Consider the following 17378-nt stretch of genomic DNA (forward strand, 5'->3'; position numbering starts at 1 on the left):
TGCCAATAAACCTCGCCAAATTGCCTTTGAGTGAACCTTGGGTACTCCTTGGTAGGAAAATGGGAACTCGTATTCACTTGATAGGCTGCTCAGGCTTAGTCTAGAGCTTGTATTAAATATTATGCCACCTGGAAATCTTAAATTATTTCTTGCTTTAGAAACCTGTGTGAAGCATTAGATGGAATTATATTGTATTTTATGGAAGTTTAGCAGAGCAGATGAATATTTTATGCTTAAGCAAAATGTCTTGACAATTGCCTCTCACATTTTATTTTAGTTTCCTTAGATACTAAAGGTTTTTCCTTAGACTAATTTATTTGGGTAATGAATATGTCATACCTCATGTCCCAGTGACGTTCTGTTGTATCAACTGGATAAACTCACAGAGACTGAATTAGATTAGGAAAGGACTGGTCATCAGATACGGTTTTGCGTGTGTGTGTGTGTGTGTGTGTGTGTGTGTGTGTGAAAACCTGAGGGAGTAATTTGTTAGGAGGAAGAAAACTAACAAGAAATTTGGAGTTTACTTGGCTGCAGGCATGAAACTCTGACTTGCTTTATGTTTTCAATACAAAGAGCTCATCATTAGGGTTCATTTGAATCCTCAAGGGAGAAAGTGGAATTCTGCCTCTTTGCCACACCGGCCCTCAGGGGAATAGTCTTGTTCTCACAGCAGACTTAATTGTGACTGTGATTAAAAACACAGAGAGACAAATAGAAAAGAAAAGCAGATAATGTCAAATTTTTAAAAGACACAAGAAACATTGCTGTAGATTTCTGGCTTTGAATGTTTGAAGATACCTCTGTATACATTTTTCATAAGTATGTTCAGACTATTTATAGATTCTGAGATGAATATCCCCAGCTTTTATTAGTGTGACATGAAGATGGTATCATTAGATCATGGAAGTACCATTAAGGATATCCTTTTTAGGGTAACTCACTAACAAATAATATTGCTTAAAAATGATTTAAATACATAGTCATTATATCTCAAGTTCATTAAATTATTTACAAGCTTAATATTAATGATTAATAAGTTGAAAGTGGCATGATATTAGGATCACATTTGTCTTGAACATATCAGTATCTCTAAGATGTTATCAGGGACTACAAAATGAAGTCCCTATTAATTCATATCAAGAGAAAACACAATAAACTTATATGCAGTATGAGAAACAAAAATGGGATCAAACAGTCTGTGAAGTTGAGGTTGAGGAAGTGAACTGCAGGGGGCTCCATGGATGTTGACTGGAAGCCCATTGTAAGACTTGCTGGAGTCATCAGAGATTGTGATGGGGGTGGCCTGTTGTTTTTCTTAAGTGTTTGAAGAGCAGATGCTTCTATTCATTAAGTCACCTGGCTTGTCTCCATCTCAGATACAGGGCCTCAAAAGCTTCTTGGTGCTGGGAGGAGCCCCTCTACCCACCCCACCTATGACCAGGCTACCCTGGGAGCCTGTTCCTTTGAGATGGACACTGAATGCAATCATGCTGTTATGAGGCTTTGCTTCCTTGAAGCAAGAAAAAACATCACAGAGACAGGTAAAATACATATTTATATTTTGACTATAGACTGCTTTGATACATTGTAAAATGTTGGGACAGGGAACCATAAAGAAAGTTCAATCTAATTTGATCTAGGTCTTGTAGAATTTGACTGCATCTAGCAAACAGTCAGGACCAGATTACAGAAGTCACAGGCCACGGCCAACAAGGTTAAGGCTCAGGAGGATGGGTCCAGGAGCAGAAGCTAGACCAGACTCTGCCAGAAATTTATACCATGTGGTATATGTCAGGATCAGAGAGACAAAAACTCTAGGCAACAATCAGAAATGAAGAAAAGCTATGACAAACCAGACAGCATATTAAAAAGCAGAGGTGTTACTTTGCTGACAAAGGTCTATATAGTCAAAACTATGGTTTTTCCATTCGTCATGTATAGATGTGAGAGTTGGACTATAAAGAGAGCTGAGTGCCAAAGAACTGATGCTTTTGAACTGTGGTATTGGAGAAGACTCTTGAGAGTCTCTTGGACTGCAAGGAGATCAAACCAGTCCATCCTAAAGGAAATCAACCCTGACTATTCATTGGAAAGACTGATGTTGAAGCTGAAGCTCCAATACTTTGGCCACCTGATGCAAAGAACTGACTCCTTAGAAAAGACCCTGATCCTGGGAAAGATTAAAGGTGGGAGGAGAAGGGGATGACAGAGGATGAGATGGTTAGATGCCATCACTGACTCAATGGACATGATTGAGCAAACTCTGGGAGTTGGTGATGGACAGGGAAGCCTGGCGTGCTGCAGTCCATGGGACTGCAAAGAGTCAGACATGACTGAGTGACTAAACTGAACTGAATCTAGCCATGGCATAGAGATTTGTTAGGTATAGGGCTCAGCATGGGCTTCCCTGGTGGCTGAGATGGTAAAGAATCCACCTGCAATTCAGGAGATCAGGGTTCAATCCCTAGGTTGAGAAGACCCCTGAAGAAGGGAATGGCTACTCACTCCGTTATTCTTGCCTGGGAAATCCCATGGATAGAGAAGCCTGGTGGGCTCCAGTCCATAGGGTTGCGAAGGGTTGGACACGACTGAGCAACTAAGTACACAAGCACAGGGCACAGCATGAAATATGCTCCAAATGTATGAGCCAAAGCCTACATGGGGTACAAGAGTTGCATCTGAGATGAACACACTGGCACATGTTATCAACATGGGCTAGGAGAAAATAGTGAGAAACTCGGAGATTGGAAACTATAGTGAAATTTGAAATGGCTGCTGCTAATTGCTGATCCCAGGTCATGAGAACTGCCTGCTCTTTGTCTTAATATTTTTGGTGGGGGTTAGTAGGTAATGCTTTGGGTGTCTATACCAACTGTGCATTCTTTTCAGAATAAATCTGGTTAGAGCTGCTTCTAAGATACATGCTAACATATGATTTACCACAGTTATTTGATATTATAATAGATGAAATAACTATTTGCTTAATTTCCTTTTTGTCTTCAGTGGTGATGTAAACATGGTATTGATGCAGCCTGCATCTTCCCAAAATAAAAATCTGCTTCTGAAAGCAATGCATATACTTTTCTTCTGAAAAAATAATTGTTTAATTTTAGAAGTATTTTTCCTTAATGTTAGAAATCTAGATCTATATGTATAATAAGATTGAAAAAAGAAATAAACATATCTGAACCCTGTTTTCCATATTCACTTTCTCATATTCAATTTGAAGATAGAAAATCTGCATGATTTTCATGTAAAATTTTTTTGCATTAAAAATCAATAAAGGTGTATACCCTTATAGAGTTCTAGAATCATTGTGGAAAATTTAGAATAGACCTTGAAATGGTTAGAGTCTAAAACTTTCTATTTTCCAGAATGCATCTACACTCACAAAATGAACTGTTATCCTGAAATTGCTCTCATTTCCTCAACACTAATTCTTCTTAATGTTATCAGTATTCCCAAATTGTTTCCACTGAAGCGGCTACATACCATTATTTCTACCTTAAACAGATATCATTGTTAATAGGCAGCTCATTTGTGAAGCAAATTGGAAGTCATCTACAGATTTATCAAATAATAATAGGAACTTTGCCACAGAAGAATAATTTAGGTAAAGTACTTCTACATGCGTATAAAAATGGAAAATGAAAAGGTTAGTTCTAGGCCTGTGAACCAAAAAAGTGTTCCATAAGAACTTGCAATGAATTCTTGATGAAAGATTAAAAAGCAAGCTCATAAGTAGATTTCTAAGCATATGGCTGCATAGAGAAACCCATAGCTGTGCTACTGTAACTATACATATATGCACAGCCAGCTCTGTGCATGAGGAATTTTACTACTTTGGTATATGTGTCCAATGGGTAGTTAAGAAAGATGGATTTTCTGTAATTGGAATATTATCATAATGTTGAAATTAATATTTTGCAAGTATGTCTGAAGTAACAGATCAATTTTATCAAAATTTTGAAACCCAAATAATATCAAAATAATGAATGAAGGAGTGGTAACTAGATTTTATAGAACATCTTATGTATCCTACCTCACTTAATACTCAGCACAAACCAGTGAAGCTTTCATTGGGCTTTTCCCAGTGTATATTTGAGAGAATCAGAGTGCTGGGAATTGATCTCAGGGCTACTCCCCTGTCCAACATCCATATGCTTTCAACAAGGAAACTGAGGAGAAAGTTGTTTCTTGTGTTTGTAGTTTCCTAATTAGGTGTTCTCATATATTAGGGGGAGCCAACCTGGTATCATGTGGAGGATCTGGGTATGTCAGATTCTGGGATACATTTAAGAAGCAACTTTTGGCTGAATTTTTGGCTCATAGTGGAGTTGGTTCTATTATTATGTCTACTGATAAATCAAATCGATACCTCGCCACAGGAGATCTGGAGGGCTGGTTAAAAATCTGGAATATAGAGGTATGTTGAAAAAATTTTCACATTATCATTATAATTTTTGATTGTCTTTTGTTTCAGATAATTATGAATCAGGTCTTGTCTGTTTCTAGATAAAGGAAGAAACATTCAGTAGTCTAAAGAAAACTTATGTATTGATCAGAGACTTCTTTAATTTATGGAGAAAAACAGATTTTTCTCAATATTGAAAATCCTCTATTAATATAGTCAGGTCAGTCTCCCAATTTAGGAATGCAGTATTGTTAGTACGGTTCTACAGCATTGTTTGAGAATAAATAGTTAAGATACGCCTCATTTTAAATGAGATAGTAAACATGATCTAAGTAGTGTACTGCCTTTTATCTAACATTGTTGTCATCTGAATTTGGGATTTTTTGTGTCACTGATTACCTGCTCAATTTTCTAATAATGCTGTAAAATTGTATAATATGTGACTACCTATACATGATAAAGTTCATCCACTTTATCTAATAGCTGACTTTACTGCTTATATTTTTCCATCCTTCCATTCCCCGTCCTTCCTTTCTGTCTACTTCTCAAGTTAGTCAAATCAGTTAGAAACATTTTCTTGAATGTGAATACCATTTTTCTAACCTCTGTTATCATGAGCTCTTCTTTTGCATTTGTATCACAGATTGCTATTCCCAAATGCACCTTTGTTCAATTTCTGTATCAGACTTTTTTTTTTTAAAGTGGTATATCACTGTAGTCATTTCATATTTGGACATTTTAGAATTCTGGCATGTCTTTTCATTCAGGAGTACTGTCTTAATTCCAGCAAGAACAAACTCACACAGGCCCCAGCTCTGATAAGATCCGTCCGGCCTCACGAAGACTGGATAAGCTCCTTAGAGATGTGTGAGGCGGGCGGCCGCTCGCTGGTTCTCTCTGCCTCTGCAGACTGCAGCATTTGTGCGACTGATGTCTGTGGTGTTCCTGTCCAGATCTTTGGTCAGGTAGAAATATTGCTTCTTTACTATTCTAATATTTACTTGACATTTAGTATGAACTTGGCTTGGTTTCCATTTGAATCCCATCATCTAGTAAAGTTCATTAGTCATGAAAGAACTGACTTCCATTTCTGCAACTATAGCTCCAGGCATCCCTTATTAACCATGGCAGTTCCATCAAGTAGAGGACACTGGAGACATGGAAAGATGGGGGACCTAAGCAGCTTAAAATATGTAAAGATTTCTGAGCAAAATTTCTCCTCCAAAATAAGTGGATCTCTTCAGTTTCAAAATTCAGTAGAAATACAGTGTGGATAATTGTACTGCATTATTATAAAATAGATGACTGTGACAGTCCGATAATAATCAGGCAGTGATCAAATACAGAAATAAAAAAACAAATCTTTTGTGTTCATTGTCTGATTTATTCCTGCCAAAATTGCATTCATTAATGTTTTCTGAGTTTTTCCTGTTCTAAGGTCTCTAAGGGCGTGCTGTGTTGCTTCAGGTGTGTCTGACTCTTTGTGACTCCATGGACTGTAGCCCGCCAGTCTCCTCTGTCCGTGAAATTCTCCAGGCAAAAATACTGGAGTGGGTTGTCCTGCCCTGCTCCAGGGGATCTTCTTGACCCAGGGATTGAACCCTCATCTCTTACGTCTCCTGCATTGGCAGGCGGGTGCTCTACCACTACTGCCACGTGGAAGCCCTACATGAAATATTTCATTTAATCTTTGTAACTGCCTGTCCTTGGGAGGAATGCTCATTGCTCCCATTTTACATATGAGGAAACAGAGGCACAGAGAGTTTAAATCAATTGCTGAGGTCACAGACACTAATAAGTGGTATAGTTTGGCTTTGAATTCAAGCTGTCATTTCACAGCTCATGTTTTTAATTTCTTCCTCCCGTGAAACTAAGCTCTGATTTATACGAGCCTACCAAAAAATGGAACCAGAGGTCTTGGAAGAAAGAAAATATTTATTGTCTCACATTTCTTTTTTCTGTTTGTTTTCACGGGTACTCGGTTCCTAGTCCCTTTTGTTTGGGTGACAATGTAGCAGTTTGTTGTATTTCAACCAGTACTGTTCAGACATGGTGGTATGAGCTCACCCTGGAACTTCAGCTTCTGTCTGGCTGGTTGACTTAGTCCTAGTCAGCAGCCTTGGATGCCGCTCTCATGCCCTGAGTATGGCGGTTCCCTTCATGCTGGGAGACAAAGTCTGTTGTTCCTTTTGTGGAGTCAGCTTGAGGATGTCAAGCTGTGCTGCCCCAGTTCTGTACAGCCCCTGAAGACATGGAGGGTGGTGGTAAATCAGAAAATGATGGTAAATTGGTGGGTGGATTGGCTGGGAAATGTGGGAGTTGCCACGTGACAGCCAAGAGCTGTATAGCCTTTTCTGCTCTGTAAATAAGGCAAGTGCTAGACTTTTCTTAGCAAAAAGAGTGTGTGAGTGGGAACGCAAATGGGTGAGTGGGCAGTTCTGGTGAGAGAGACAACGTGGGGTATGGCTGGCATTCTGAACATGAAAGGAGTTGAAAAGCTGTCTGGCAGCTCTAGAAGTTACTGCAATCCTGACATTGCTACAAGGCCACGCCACACGGGCTCTGGTAAAAGGAGGTGCAAAGAAACAAAGTCATCTGGCAGGTGGTGTCTGGAGTATAAGTACCTTTTATGTGTGTGTGTGTGTGTGTGTGTGTGTGTGTGTTAGATGCTCAGTTTTTTCTGACTCTCTGGATCCCATGGACCTTAGATGATGCTACAGCAAGAAATAGGACTATTCTAGGTATGGGTGCCACAAAAACTGTGTCCAGAAAGCACAATCTTTGTGGAAATTTTATTAGGATTAAGAAATATATGCTAGTAAAACTGTTCATTTGTATGCCTTTGGTCGTCTTCTTTAGTTGTTTTGTAAAGTCTTTTGTATTTCGAAGGACTTTAGCCTCAAAAAGCCTCCGTGAAAATAGTTTGGTTTTATCCCTTCTGTTCAACATAGGAAAAGAGCCACTAGAGCCTGGGTAGTTTTAGAAAGTAAAGGCTGGCAAAGCAGAGGACAGCTGGCTTTTCTAGTCCCTTCTGCCTGAGCTTTAATTTTTTTTTTTTTTTTTTGAGAGCTCACTTTTATTAAGCTCTTGGATATGGTGCTGCTAGTTTCAAGGGCCAGAGGAGGCAGTGGGAGGGGAGGGACATCAAAAGGAGGGGAGGAAGAAAAAGGAAATTAGTAGATAACTGGAAAAAAGCAACAGTGAATGTTCTTCTCATGGTTTGAGCAGAGGCATGCTTTCACACAAAGATATGGTAGGCAGATGGAAATACTTAGAGAAGAAGAGACTCCATGTGTAAATATGACTAGGGTCAGAACAATTTTTTCCTGATCCACCTTGATTTGTATAGCATAGTGACCTTTGATCTATATTTGAATGTTGCATTTGTCTTTTAGTTGAATTAATTTTGGTCTAGTAGTTATAAAAACAAAAGGAAAGGCAATCATGTATTTTAATTTCCTTCATTAAGGCTTCATCTTCCGATTGCATTCAATTTGATTAACGTATTCAAAATTTCATGTAATTGTGGTTCAGGATATTTCATAAAAGAAGTTTTTTTTTCCTTAACAACTGTGAATCAGTTTTACAACATGGCTATTCATCTGAGGTTGGTTTTCAAGTCAGATTTTTAAACGTAAGTAGCGCGCTATGTCTATTTCTAGAGTTGGAGAGATGGAGTGGGGATGTTTATCTGTGGAGATACATTTATCCCAGGAAACTGTCAGACGATTGTGGTATAAAAAGAAGTGAGATGGTTCGTGTGCTTCTTCAGTGTCCATCACAGCACTGACCACTGTTGTGCTCTGCAGAACTTGTGTTCTGGTGCCCGCTCCTCAGCTGATGCTTCTGATACTCAGTGACTTTGATTGAGCTTATTTACCCAGTGTTTAAAATTTAAGTTTCCCATGTTTGAACATGAGTTTTCATATAAGATCCGTATTTCTTACTTCTCTCGGAAAAGAACATATGTCATTCCCTGAGAGTTGCTATGGCTCCCTTAATGGAAAATGGGCTTACTCTAAGTCAGTGTAGTCCCATCTTTCTTTCCCTTTTGTTTATGAACACTGAGGCTGAATTTAATTTACTATTTATCATCCTATATGAGACCTGATCATTCATTGACACTATATTCCTGGGCCCTGGAGGCATTCTACTCTGTAAATCCTTCTGACAAAGGTTGATCAGTTGCAGGTGAGATATGCTGGGGATCCCTAATGTTCTCTCATCATACAGGCTGTGTTCCCTGAGGCATTCCTGTGGATGCAGTGTGAACTGGTAGAAGGCAAATTATAACTTCAGAAAATTTCTGTTTGCTTCTTATGATGCATCCCTTTCTAATGTTATTAAACTTACATGTGTATGGTCCATCTCCCTTTTAAGCCTATAAGCTCCTTGAGAACAAGAGCCATATATCCTTCATTTTTGATGTCCTGAGGATTTCAATAAAGAATCTAGCACATTTAGTCACTTCACTCCTGTCCCAGTCTTTGCTACCCCATAGACTTTAGTCCACCAGTCTCCTCTGTCCATGGGATTCTCTAGGCAAGAAGATGAGTGGTTGCTATGACTTCCTCCAGAGGATCTTTCCGACCCAGGGATCAAACCTGCATCTCTTATGTCTCCTGTATTAGTAGGCAGGTTCTTTACCATTAGCTCCAAGTGGGAAGCCCAAATGTTCAAGGAAAGTACAGTTTATAAAAATAAATCTCTCTCTCTCTCTTTTTTTTTAGGAAAAGCATTGGCAACTTGAAAACTGTTCTTCTGTTCCTAAAAGAGACACTAATTTAATGGGAAATAAGATTCAAGAGAAAAGCATAAAGGAAATTCGTTTATTTTCTAAGGAGGAATCATGTTTAGACCCATCAAAACATTCGCTACTTGATAAGAAAACATACAGGTTAGTACATCTTACCTGTAAAGGGTAAAATTGGCCCCCAGTTCCTTCTATGCTCTGTGGAATGTCTAATAACTACCTCAAGATTTCGCTCACATTGTGATCATTGGTAGATGTGTGTGTGTGTGTGGCAGGGGGAGAGCTTATATTCTCAGGCTGATATCTGATTCTTACTTCTTGTCTCTTTGTAATGATTGATTTCTATCCTGTCTTCTAGTCTTCTGTGTCTATTCCATCATCAACCTAATTTTGGAAATTAACCCTTTTCTTCAAAAGCAATATATGTGTGTATGTGTGTATGTACGTGTCTGTCTAGCTAGCTACCTCTCTTAGAATGTATGTCAGATTTTACTTCTGGTTTTGGTAAGGCACACAGAGATTTGTGGGCTTCCCAGGTGTTTCAGTGGTAAAGAATCTGGCTTTCAACGCAAGAGCTGCAGGAGACGAAGGTTCAATCCCTAGGTCGGGAAGATCCCTGGAGTAGAAAATGGCAACCCAGTCCAGTATGCTTGTCTAGAGAATCCCATGGACACAGGAGCCTAGCAGGCTACAGTCTATAGATTCACAAAAAGCTGGACATGACTGAGCATGCCTGCATTCACAGAGGTTTATGTGACAGAAGGTCAAAGAGCTTAACTTTGAATATTGAACATTACTCTCATTCTTTGACTTCTAGTCTTTCCTTCCTGTTGTTCAGCCATTTCATCTCTTCTGCCACTCAGATGGATCCCATTCTTACATTCCTCTAACTCTCTAACGCCAGGCAGTTTTAATTTTTTTTTTTTTTGGTTTATTTGTTTTCTATATTCTTCATAACTCATGGTCTTGTAATTTCATCTTTTGTATTAAACATTTTTTTTAGAAAACAATTTTATTCATTGTATTTTCTTTGATACAGTTGGCATTTCTATTACCACATGCCTATATTACTTTTTTAAGCTCTATAGAAAAATTGCATAGAAAGTAGAGAGTTCATACGTACTCTGCCCTCAGCCCATACAGTGTCTAATGTTAGTGTGGTACATTTGTTACAATCCATGAACCAATATTGATACTTTATTATTAACTAAAGTCCATAGTTTACATTTAGAGGGTAAAGTTGAGCATTCTCTGATGACACTACCCAGAGACCTCTGCCTTGCACTTTTCTAAATTAATGCACTCTTTGACTAAACTCTTGGGGCTCAGACCCGCCAGTTGGGGTTTTTCTGTTCCAGTCTCCTCACCCTGGCAGCCTTGCCTCTTGCATAACTTCCCTTGGGTTAACTTCTGCTTGGCCAATAGGAAACCCACACATCCTTGCCACCCCAGCTACTCGACAGTCACTCCTTCTCCTCCTGCTCGCTGGGGCAGTTTCAGTCATAGTAGACTTTTTCAGATATTAATTCACTGGTTCACTGTGTCCCTCTAAGGGTTATCCTGGGCAGCATATGTTTAGCTTTTTGCGTGGCTTATGTGAATGGAAGCTAAAACTGAGAGGAAGAGTCCTTCCTCTTCCATGAGGGTGGGACTCAGTCCTTACCTGTGACTCTCTCCAGTGCAAATCTCTCTCAGAATTTCTGCATCCTTAGTCTTTTTTTGTCCTAGAGTGGTGGTTGATCTGAGCATCACAAGATCAGTTTTGGAGCCACCTTCTTGACAAAGGGAGCAAGCACAAGGAATTGATCTAGCACCTCAGTTTGAAATGTGGGAATGCTGTCTACCTCCTAATTAATTAATTATTTTGCTTTCAGACTTTTTGGACCTCTGTTGATAAGGAGGTAGAGGAAAAAAAATTCCCTTTTAAACATCCTGTTACACTAAATTACCCTTTGGTATTTGTTCTTCCATTTCCTTGAATTATGGCTTGCTAAAATGTCAAGTGGCATTTTGCTTTCAGTCAGAAGAATCTTTCAGTTTAGAAACATAGCATGACTGATCCTGTACAAGAATAGAACACTGAGAATGGAAAACTTGGGGTATGGTAAAATGCCCCCACCCAGCCGCCCAACTTAATCAGGAAATAAAGTTACCCCAGGATAACACCGATTGATCATTATTTCTCTTTCTGTGACACTTCCAGAAGACTGAATCCAAATGTCCACAGATTCTTATTTATTTCAGCCAAATACTAATTTCCCATTCCTTATGACAATCTCAGTCATTTAACTTTAATCAACCTTTCCTTAGAGTTCAAAATTGGCCTCTTGAACTCTTTACTTCTTTTTGGACTTCTGTCTCATCTTATTTCCTTTCCTGTTGTCCCATGACACTTGTCTTCTGAAAATTAGTGCTGATGTGTAGATACTTAAATTCACAGATTTCTCTTAAAACTAGAGCTTTGCATCTGCTAGATTAGATAAGACTACAGCAGAGTGATCTTCTTACCTTTGTTATATATTTCTGTGGGCCTTGGGAGAGGTTTCTGGCAGTAAAAATCGAAGTTATCCCTGTTTACTGCATCTTTTCAAGTGACAATATACCCCAAAATATCTGTGGTCTTTAAAATTTCTGCCTTTAATTCAAATGGGTAGTTGGCATAATTTTAAAAATTTGTAGTAAAGAGATAGTACAGAATAAAGTAATTTTGAAATTTTTGAACTAATGGGAAGAAAAAAATTAAAAAACATATCCTTAGAATTGACTTGGCAGGTACAGCCCTGACTTCTCCCAGAAATATGTTCATGAATCCTATGGAGAAAACCTAAAAATGCAATACAGCTGTCAGATGTAAAGTATCTTTTGTGCTCTTCATCCAGTATTGAAGAGATTATAGATTACCGTTTACCTAAGAAAATATTATTCTGAAGAATGTGCCCTATTCCTAATCAGATCAGGAAATCCAAGGAGAAATCATGCCAGTTCTCATCTATATGCAAAAGTATGAATGAAAAGTAAATACATGAAAGAATTTAGAGAGACTAAAAGGGGAAAAGCACATTTGGTGAATGTATGCAGGTGGGGAAATGTTTAAATGGAGAGGGAGGAAAAATAAGAAAGATAGAGATACAAAAAGAAAAAGCCGTTCAGGATGGGGAACACATGTATACCTGTGGCGGATTCATTTTGATATTTGGCAAAACTAATACAATTATGTAAAGTTAAAAAAAAAAAAAGCCAATAGGAAATAGAAGAAGCAGGAATAATGAAGGAAAAAATTAAATCATGTAAAGCCATGTTCTCACCTTAACTCCTAAGAGTCTCTTTCTAGGATAAAATCTTTGCATTTATTATGTTCTGTCTTATACATAAACATCAGGTTTCCATAGACTTAACATATTTTATGATATAATGTGTGAGAAGAAGGTAGGTGGTAAAACGTCATCTTCAATTTAAACCTGAGGAGATGAATGAAGATGAATATGGAGTTTAACAGAGAATAGGAAGTTTTAATGCTTAGTTAACAATTGACCCAAAGAAATAGATTTTTCCCTTCTATAGTTTCTACAAATGTCATATTACCATCAGAAAATGGGAAAAAAATAAAATGACTAAAAAGATAAAATAGAGAAAGAAAACCGCAGTGTACATGCATTTTTCTTAATGTATAGCAATATTTGGTTTCTGGACTCACACAAAAGTATTCTAATCTAGATAAATTACAGATAAAATGAATAATTTAGGCAATATAGCCTTAGAATACTTCTTTATTATGAAAATAATACATGTCCATTAGGATAAAAATTGGACATACAAATAAGCAAGACGAAAAAGATGAAAAGAAATCATTAACAGCAAAACCACCGCTAACACTTAGGCATTTCACTCTTCAGGTCTTGTTCCGAGCATGCTAATGCAGCTAAACAAATATGCATTTTATAAAAGTGAGGATGTAGTACACATAGTTTGTAACCTGTTTTACAACCTAAAAAACATACAGGTAGTACATTTCCATGTTATTTAATATGAGTGTCCCCAGATGTCAATATTCACGACAACTCCTTAAGAATTATCATGTAGCTTTCTAAACATTCTCTTCTTTTAAATATTTAAACTGTTTACAAGTTTTAACTGGGAACATTTCTTTAAATACCTTCATGCATACGTGTTGGAATACCTGACCACATTCATCATTAGAATAAATTATTTGAAACGGAGGTGTTGAGTCAAAGTTTTAAAGGTCTCTGAGTCTTGCTAAATTGCTGTCCCAATGATGTGTGGGCTCTACCACCAGCAGGAAAGGGAAATGACTGTGTCTGAACGAACACTGCATGTTGTCATTGTCTTAAAATTGTTGCTCTGATAGACTGTCAGTGTTTTAAGTTGGACTTTTAAATTATTTGTGAGAATAAACATTTTCACATGTTTATTAATCTTTAATAATTCAGTAACAAACTTGAAAGAGGTATCTGATGTCTGGTAGACTAATTCCCAATCCAGCCGTAAGAGAAGCATATTCCAGCCGTATCTTGAATAAATCCCATAGGCTACACTCACCATTGTACAGATAGACTTCTCTGTTATTGAACCACTCTTCATTTTAGAATGACTCTATTGGTAAGTCAGACCTATCCATCTGAACACACTCTAATCCATCTTTATTCTTATGCTAGGGCAACAAAGAGCACTCTGTCTTTGGAGTGCTCCAGAGCACTCCGTCTGCTATGATCTGACACACTTTTCTTTGGCTACCATTAAAAAAATATTTATGGTGAAAGGATTATTTATTAGAAGCCAGGGTAAAAGAATTAGTTGAGAAATGAAATGTAGATTTCCATTAATTTCTCAGTAAATTTGTATAAAACAGAAGGCACACTTACCGATTCTTAAACATACGAGATGATTAGGTTCTAGAGTCCATATTATTATTAGAAGGGAATTTATATTTAGTATTATTTATATGATGTTGATTTTCTAATTATTCTGCCAGTAGAGCTTATGTGATAAAATAGGAGTAATTGTAAATGTAAAAATTTTTAATATAAGATTAAAAAAAAGAATATTAGAACTGACTGCATATACATGTGCTTAGTGTATGACTCTGTGTGACTTTATGGACTGTAGCCCACCAGATTCCTCTGTCCATGAGATTTTCCACGCAAGAATACCAGAGTGGGTTGTCATGCCCTCCTCCAGGGTATGTTCCCAATCCAGGTATCAAATTCTCATCTCTTGCATTGGCAGGCAGGTTCTTTACTGGTGAGTCATTGGAGAAGCCCCAGAATTGGCTTTTGGGAATATTGGAACACCTAATTTGAGTGGTAAATATTGTATTATTCTGTCCTAAAGTGATAGTAGTCAATACTTAATGAGCTCTTACCATATTCTAAGCATTCTTCTAAGGTTTTTATGGTTTAGCTCATTTAATTGTCACTATAATCCTTGGTCATGTATGGACATGAGAGCTGGAGCCTAAAGAAAGCTGAGCTCTGAAGAATTGATGTTTTTGAACTGTGGTGTTGGAGAAGACTCTTGAGAGTCTCTTGGACTGCAAGGAGATCCAACCAGTCAATTCTAAAGGAAATCAATCCTGAATATTCATTGGGAGTACTGATGCTGAAGCTGAAGCTCCAGTACTTTGGCCACCTGATGCTAAGAGCTGACTCATTGGAAAAGACCCTGATGCTGGGAAAGCTTGAAGGCAGGAGGAGAAGAGGACACAAGAGGATGATATCGTTAGATGGCATCACCGACTCGATGGACATGAGTTTGAGCAAGCTCTGGGAGTTGGTGACACGGAGGGAAGCCTGGTGTGCTGCAGTCCATGGGGTTGCAAAGAGTCGGACATGACTGAGCAACTAACTGAACAGAACTCAACTGATAATCCTTGGTGGTATCCACAGTTGTAATCTCCATTTCATGACTAGGAAAGCAAGACAGAAAAAAGTTAAGTGACTTACACAACCTATAAGAGGTGAGCCAGGGACCCTAAAGCAGGCTCCAGAGTCAATACGCTTTGCTGCTGCTCTATTCTGCCTGTGCAACAATCAACATGTGGCAGTATTGAAATTTTGTTGGTCTCTGAGTCAAGTGATCAAACGTTTTGTTAAGCATCAGCTATTGGTAAGCAACTCCTCTAGGCACCTTCACTTCCTTTAATGCCCAATAGGGCACTTGGGAACTTGACAGTCATCATTCCTCCCTTGTACATCCAGCACTGAGAGACGGGAAATATGGTCTTCCCTTCTCATAGAATTGATGGCAAGGATGCCATAGTCCATAGTAGGCCCCCATCTTGCATCACCCCATAAGACATTTTTGCAAAAGTTTTAAACTCTATCTATGCTCTGTATTAGCTTCCCAGGTAGACAATCCCCAAGCTAGTGATAAAGAACAAACACCCCCTGCCCCAGCCTGCCCCAGCCAATGCAGGAGATCCAAGAGATGTGGGTTCAATTCCTGGTTCAGGACGATCCCCTGGAGAAGGAAATGGCAACCCACTCCAGTATTCTTGCCTGGAGAAACCCATGGACAGAGAAGCCTGGCAGGTTACAGTCCATAGGGTTGCAAAGAGTTGAACATGACTGAAGAGACTTAGCACATGCACACATTTTCTTTATTTCACTTCTGAGGTGGCATAGTGGTAAAGAATTTGCCTACCAGTGCAGGTGAGGTGAGTTCAAACCCTGGGTCACGAAGATCCCCTGGAGGAGGAAATGGAAACCCATTCCAATATTCTTGCCTGGAGAATTCCATGGACAGAGGAGCTTATAGCCCTGACAGGCTACAATCCATAGGGTTGCAAAGAGTCAGACATGACTGAGCATGCACACATGCATGCTGTTTATTACATCCTTTAGTTTCTTTGTATTTGTCCACCAGGAATACTGGAAGCTTGGGAGTATTCACCTCTTTCCAGTTCCCTGTACATTTTCATAGTCACCGTTTTCCCAGGAGTCAAATGTCTTTGGAAATGAAGCAATAGATTGGCCTTTGTGGTTTGGGGAAAAATTTCCATCTACCCTCAGTCTTTTGGATGGCAAAGATTTCCTTTAAAAAAGTTATAATTCTAAATAATTTATGTAGATACTCCCCCCAGTCAAGGAGGTAGAACTTAACTTTCTTCTTCATCTGCCTTCAGGGAGTATTGTGTAGACATTTAGGGAAAAAGTAACTTTGCTGAGACCTGGCAAGCAACCTTGGCCAGTTGATAAAGTTTACATCAAACAGTGGTAAGTCAGGTCAATAGCAGGTGCCCTTGATAAATTGTGGGCTTCCCCGTGGCTTAGTTGGTAAAGAATCTGCCTGCAATGTGGGAGACCTGTGGTTCAATCCCTGGGTTGGGAAGATCCCTTGGAGAAGGGAAAGGCTGCTCACTCCAGTATTCTGGCCTGGAGAATTCCATGGACTGAATAGTCCATGGGGTCAAAAAGAGTCTGACATGACTGAGCGACTTTCACTTTCACTTTGATAAGTGGTAATGAACATAACACTTCACCTCTCTTATCTTTCTTCCAACAACTCATAATCCCCATCTAAGCACTAGAAAAGCATCAGTTCAGTTCAGTTCAGTCGCTCAGTCTTGTCCGACTCTTTGCGACCCCATGAATTGCAGCTTGCCAGGCCTCCCTGTCGATCACCAACTCCCAGAGTTCACTCAAACTCACGTCCATTGAGTCAGTGATGCCATCCAGCCATCTCCTCTGTCATCCCCTTCTCCTCCTGCCCTCAATCCCTCCCAGCATCAGAGTCTTTTCCAATGAGTCAACTCTTCCCATGAGCTGGCCAAAGTACTGGAGTTTCAGCTTCAGCATCATTCCTTCCAAAGAAATCCCAGGGCTGATCTCCTTCAGAATGGACTGGTTGGATCTGCTTGCAGTCCAAGGGACTCTCAAGAGTCTTCTCCAACACCACAGTTCAAAAGCATCAATTCTTTGGTGCTCAGCCTTCTTCACAGTCCAACTCTCACATCCATACATGACCACAGGAAAAACCACAGCCTTGACTAGATGGACCTTTGTTGGCAAAGTAATGTCTCTGCTTTTGAATATGCTATCTAGGTGGACATAACTTTCCTTCCAAGGAGTAAGTGTCTTTTACTTTCATGGCTGCAGTCACCATCTGCAGTGATTTTGGAGCCCAAAAAAATAAAGTCTGACACTGTTTCCCCATCTATTTGCCATGAAGTGATGGGACCAGATGCCATGA

The 17378-nt window shown here is 39.0% G+C and overlaps 1 protein-coding gene across 1 annotated transcript in view; it reads left to right on the top strand.

Moving 5' to 3' along the window:
- Positions 1-17378, top strand: part of WDR49 (WD repeat domain 49) — a 171909-nt gene that overhangs the window by 119887 nt on the left and 34644 nt on the right. The window contains exons 13-16 of the mRNA XM_015472863.3: positions 1380-1544; positions 4242-4429; positions 5185-5382; positions 9148-9314. Of these exons, the coding sequence (XP_015328349.2) occupies positions 1380-1544; positions 4242-4429; positions 5185-5382; positions 9148-9314 (718 nt within the window). The remainder of the gene's footprint in view (positions 1-1379; positions 1545-4241; positions 4430-5184; positions 5383-9147; positions 9315-17378) is intronic.

The sequence above is a fragment of the Bos taurus genome, chromosome 1 (genome assembly GCF_002263795.3).
Source record: "Bos taurus isolate L1 Dominette 01449 registration number 42190680 breed Hereford chromosome 1, ARS-UCD2.0, whole genome shotgun sequence".
NCBI classification, from domain to species: Eukaryota; Metazoa; Chordata; class Mammalia; order Artiodactyla; family Bovidae; genus Bos; species Bos taurus.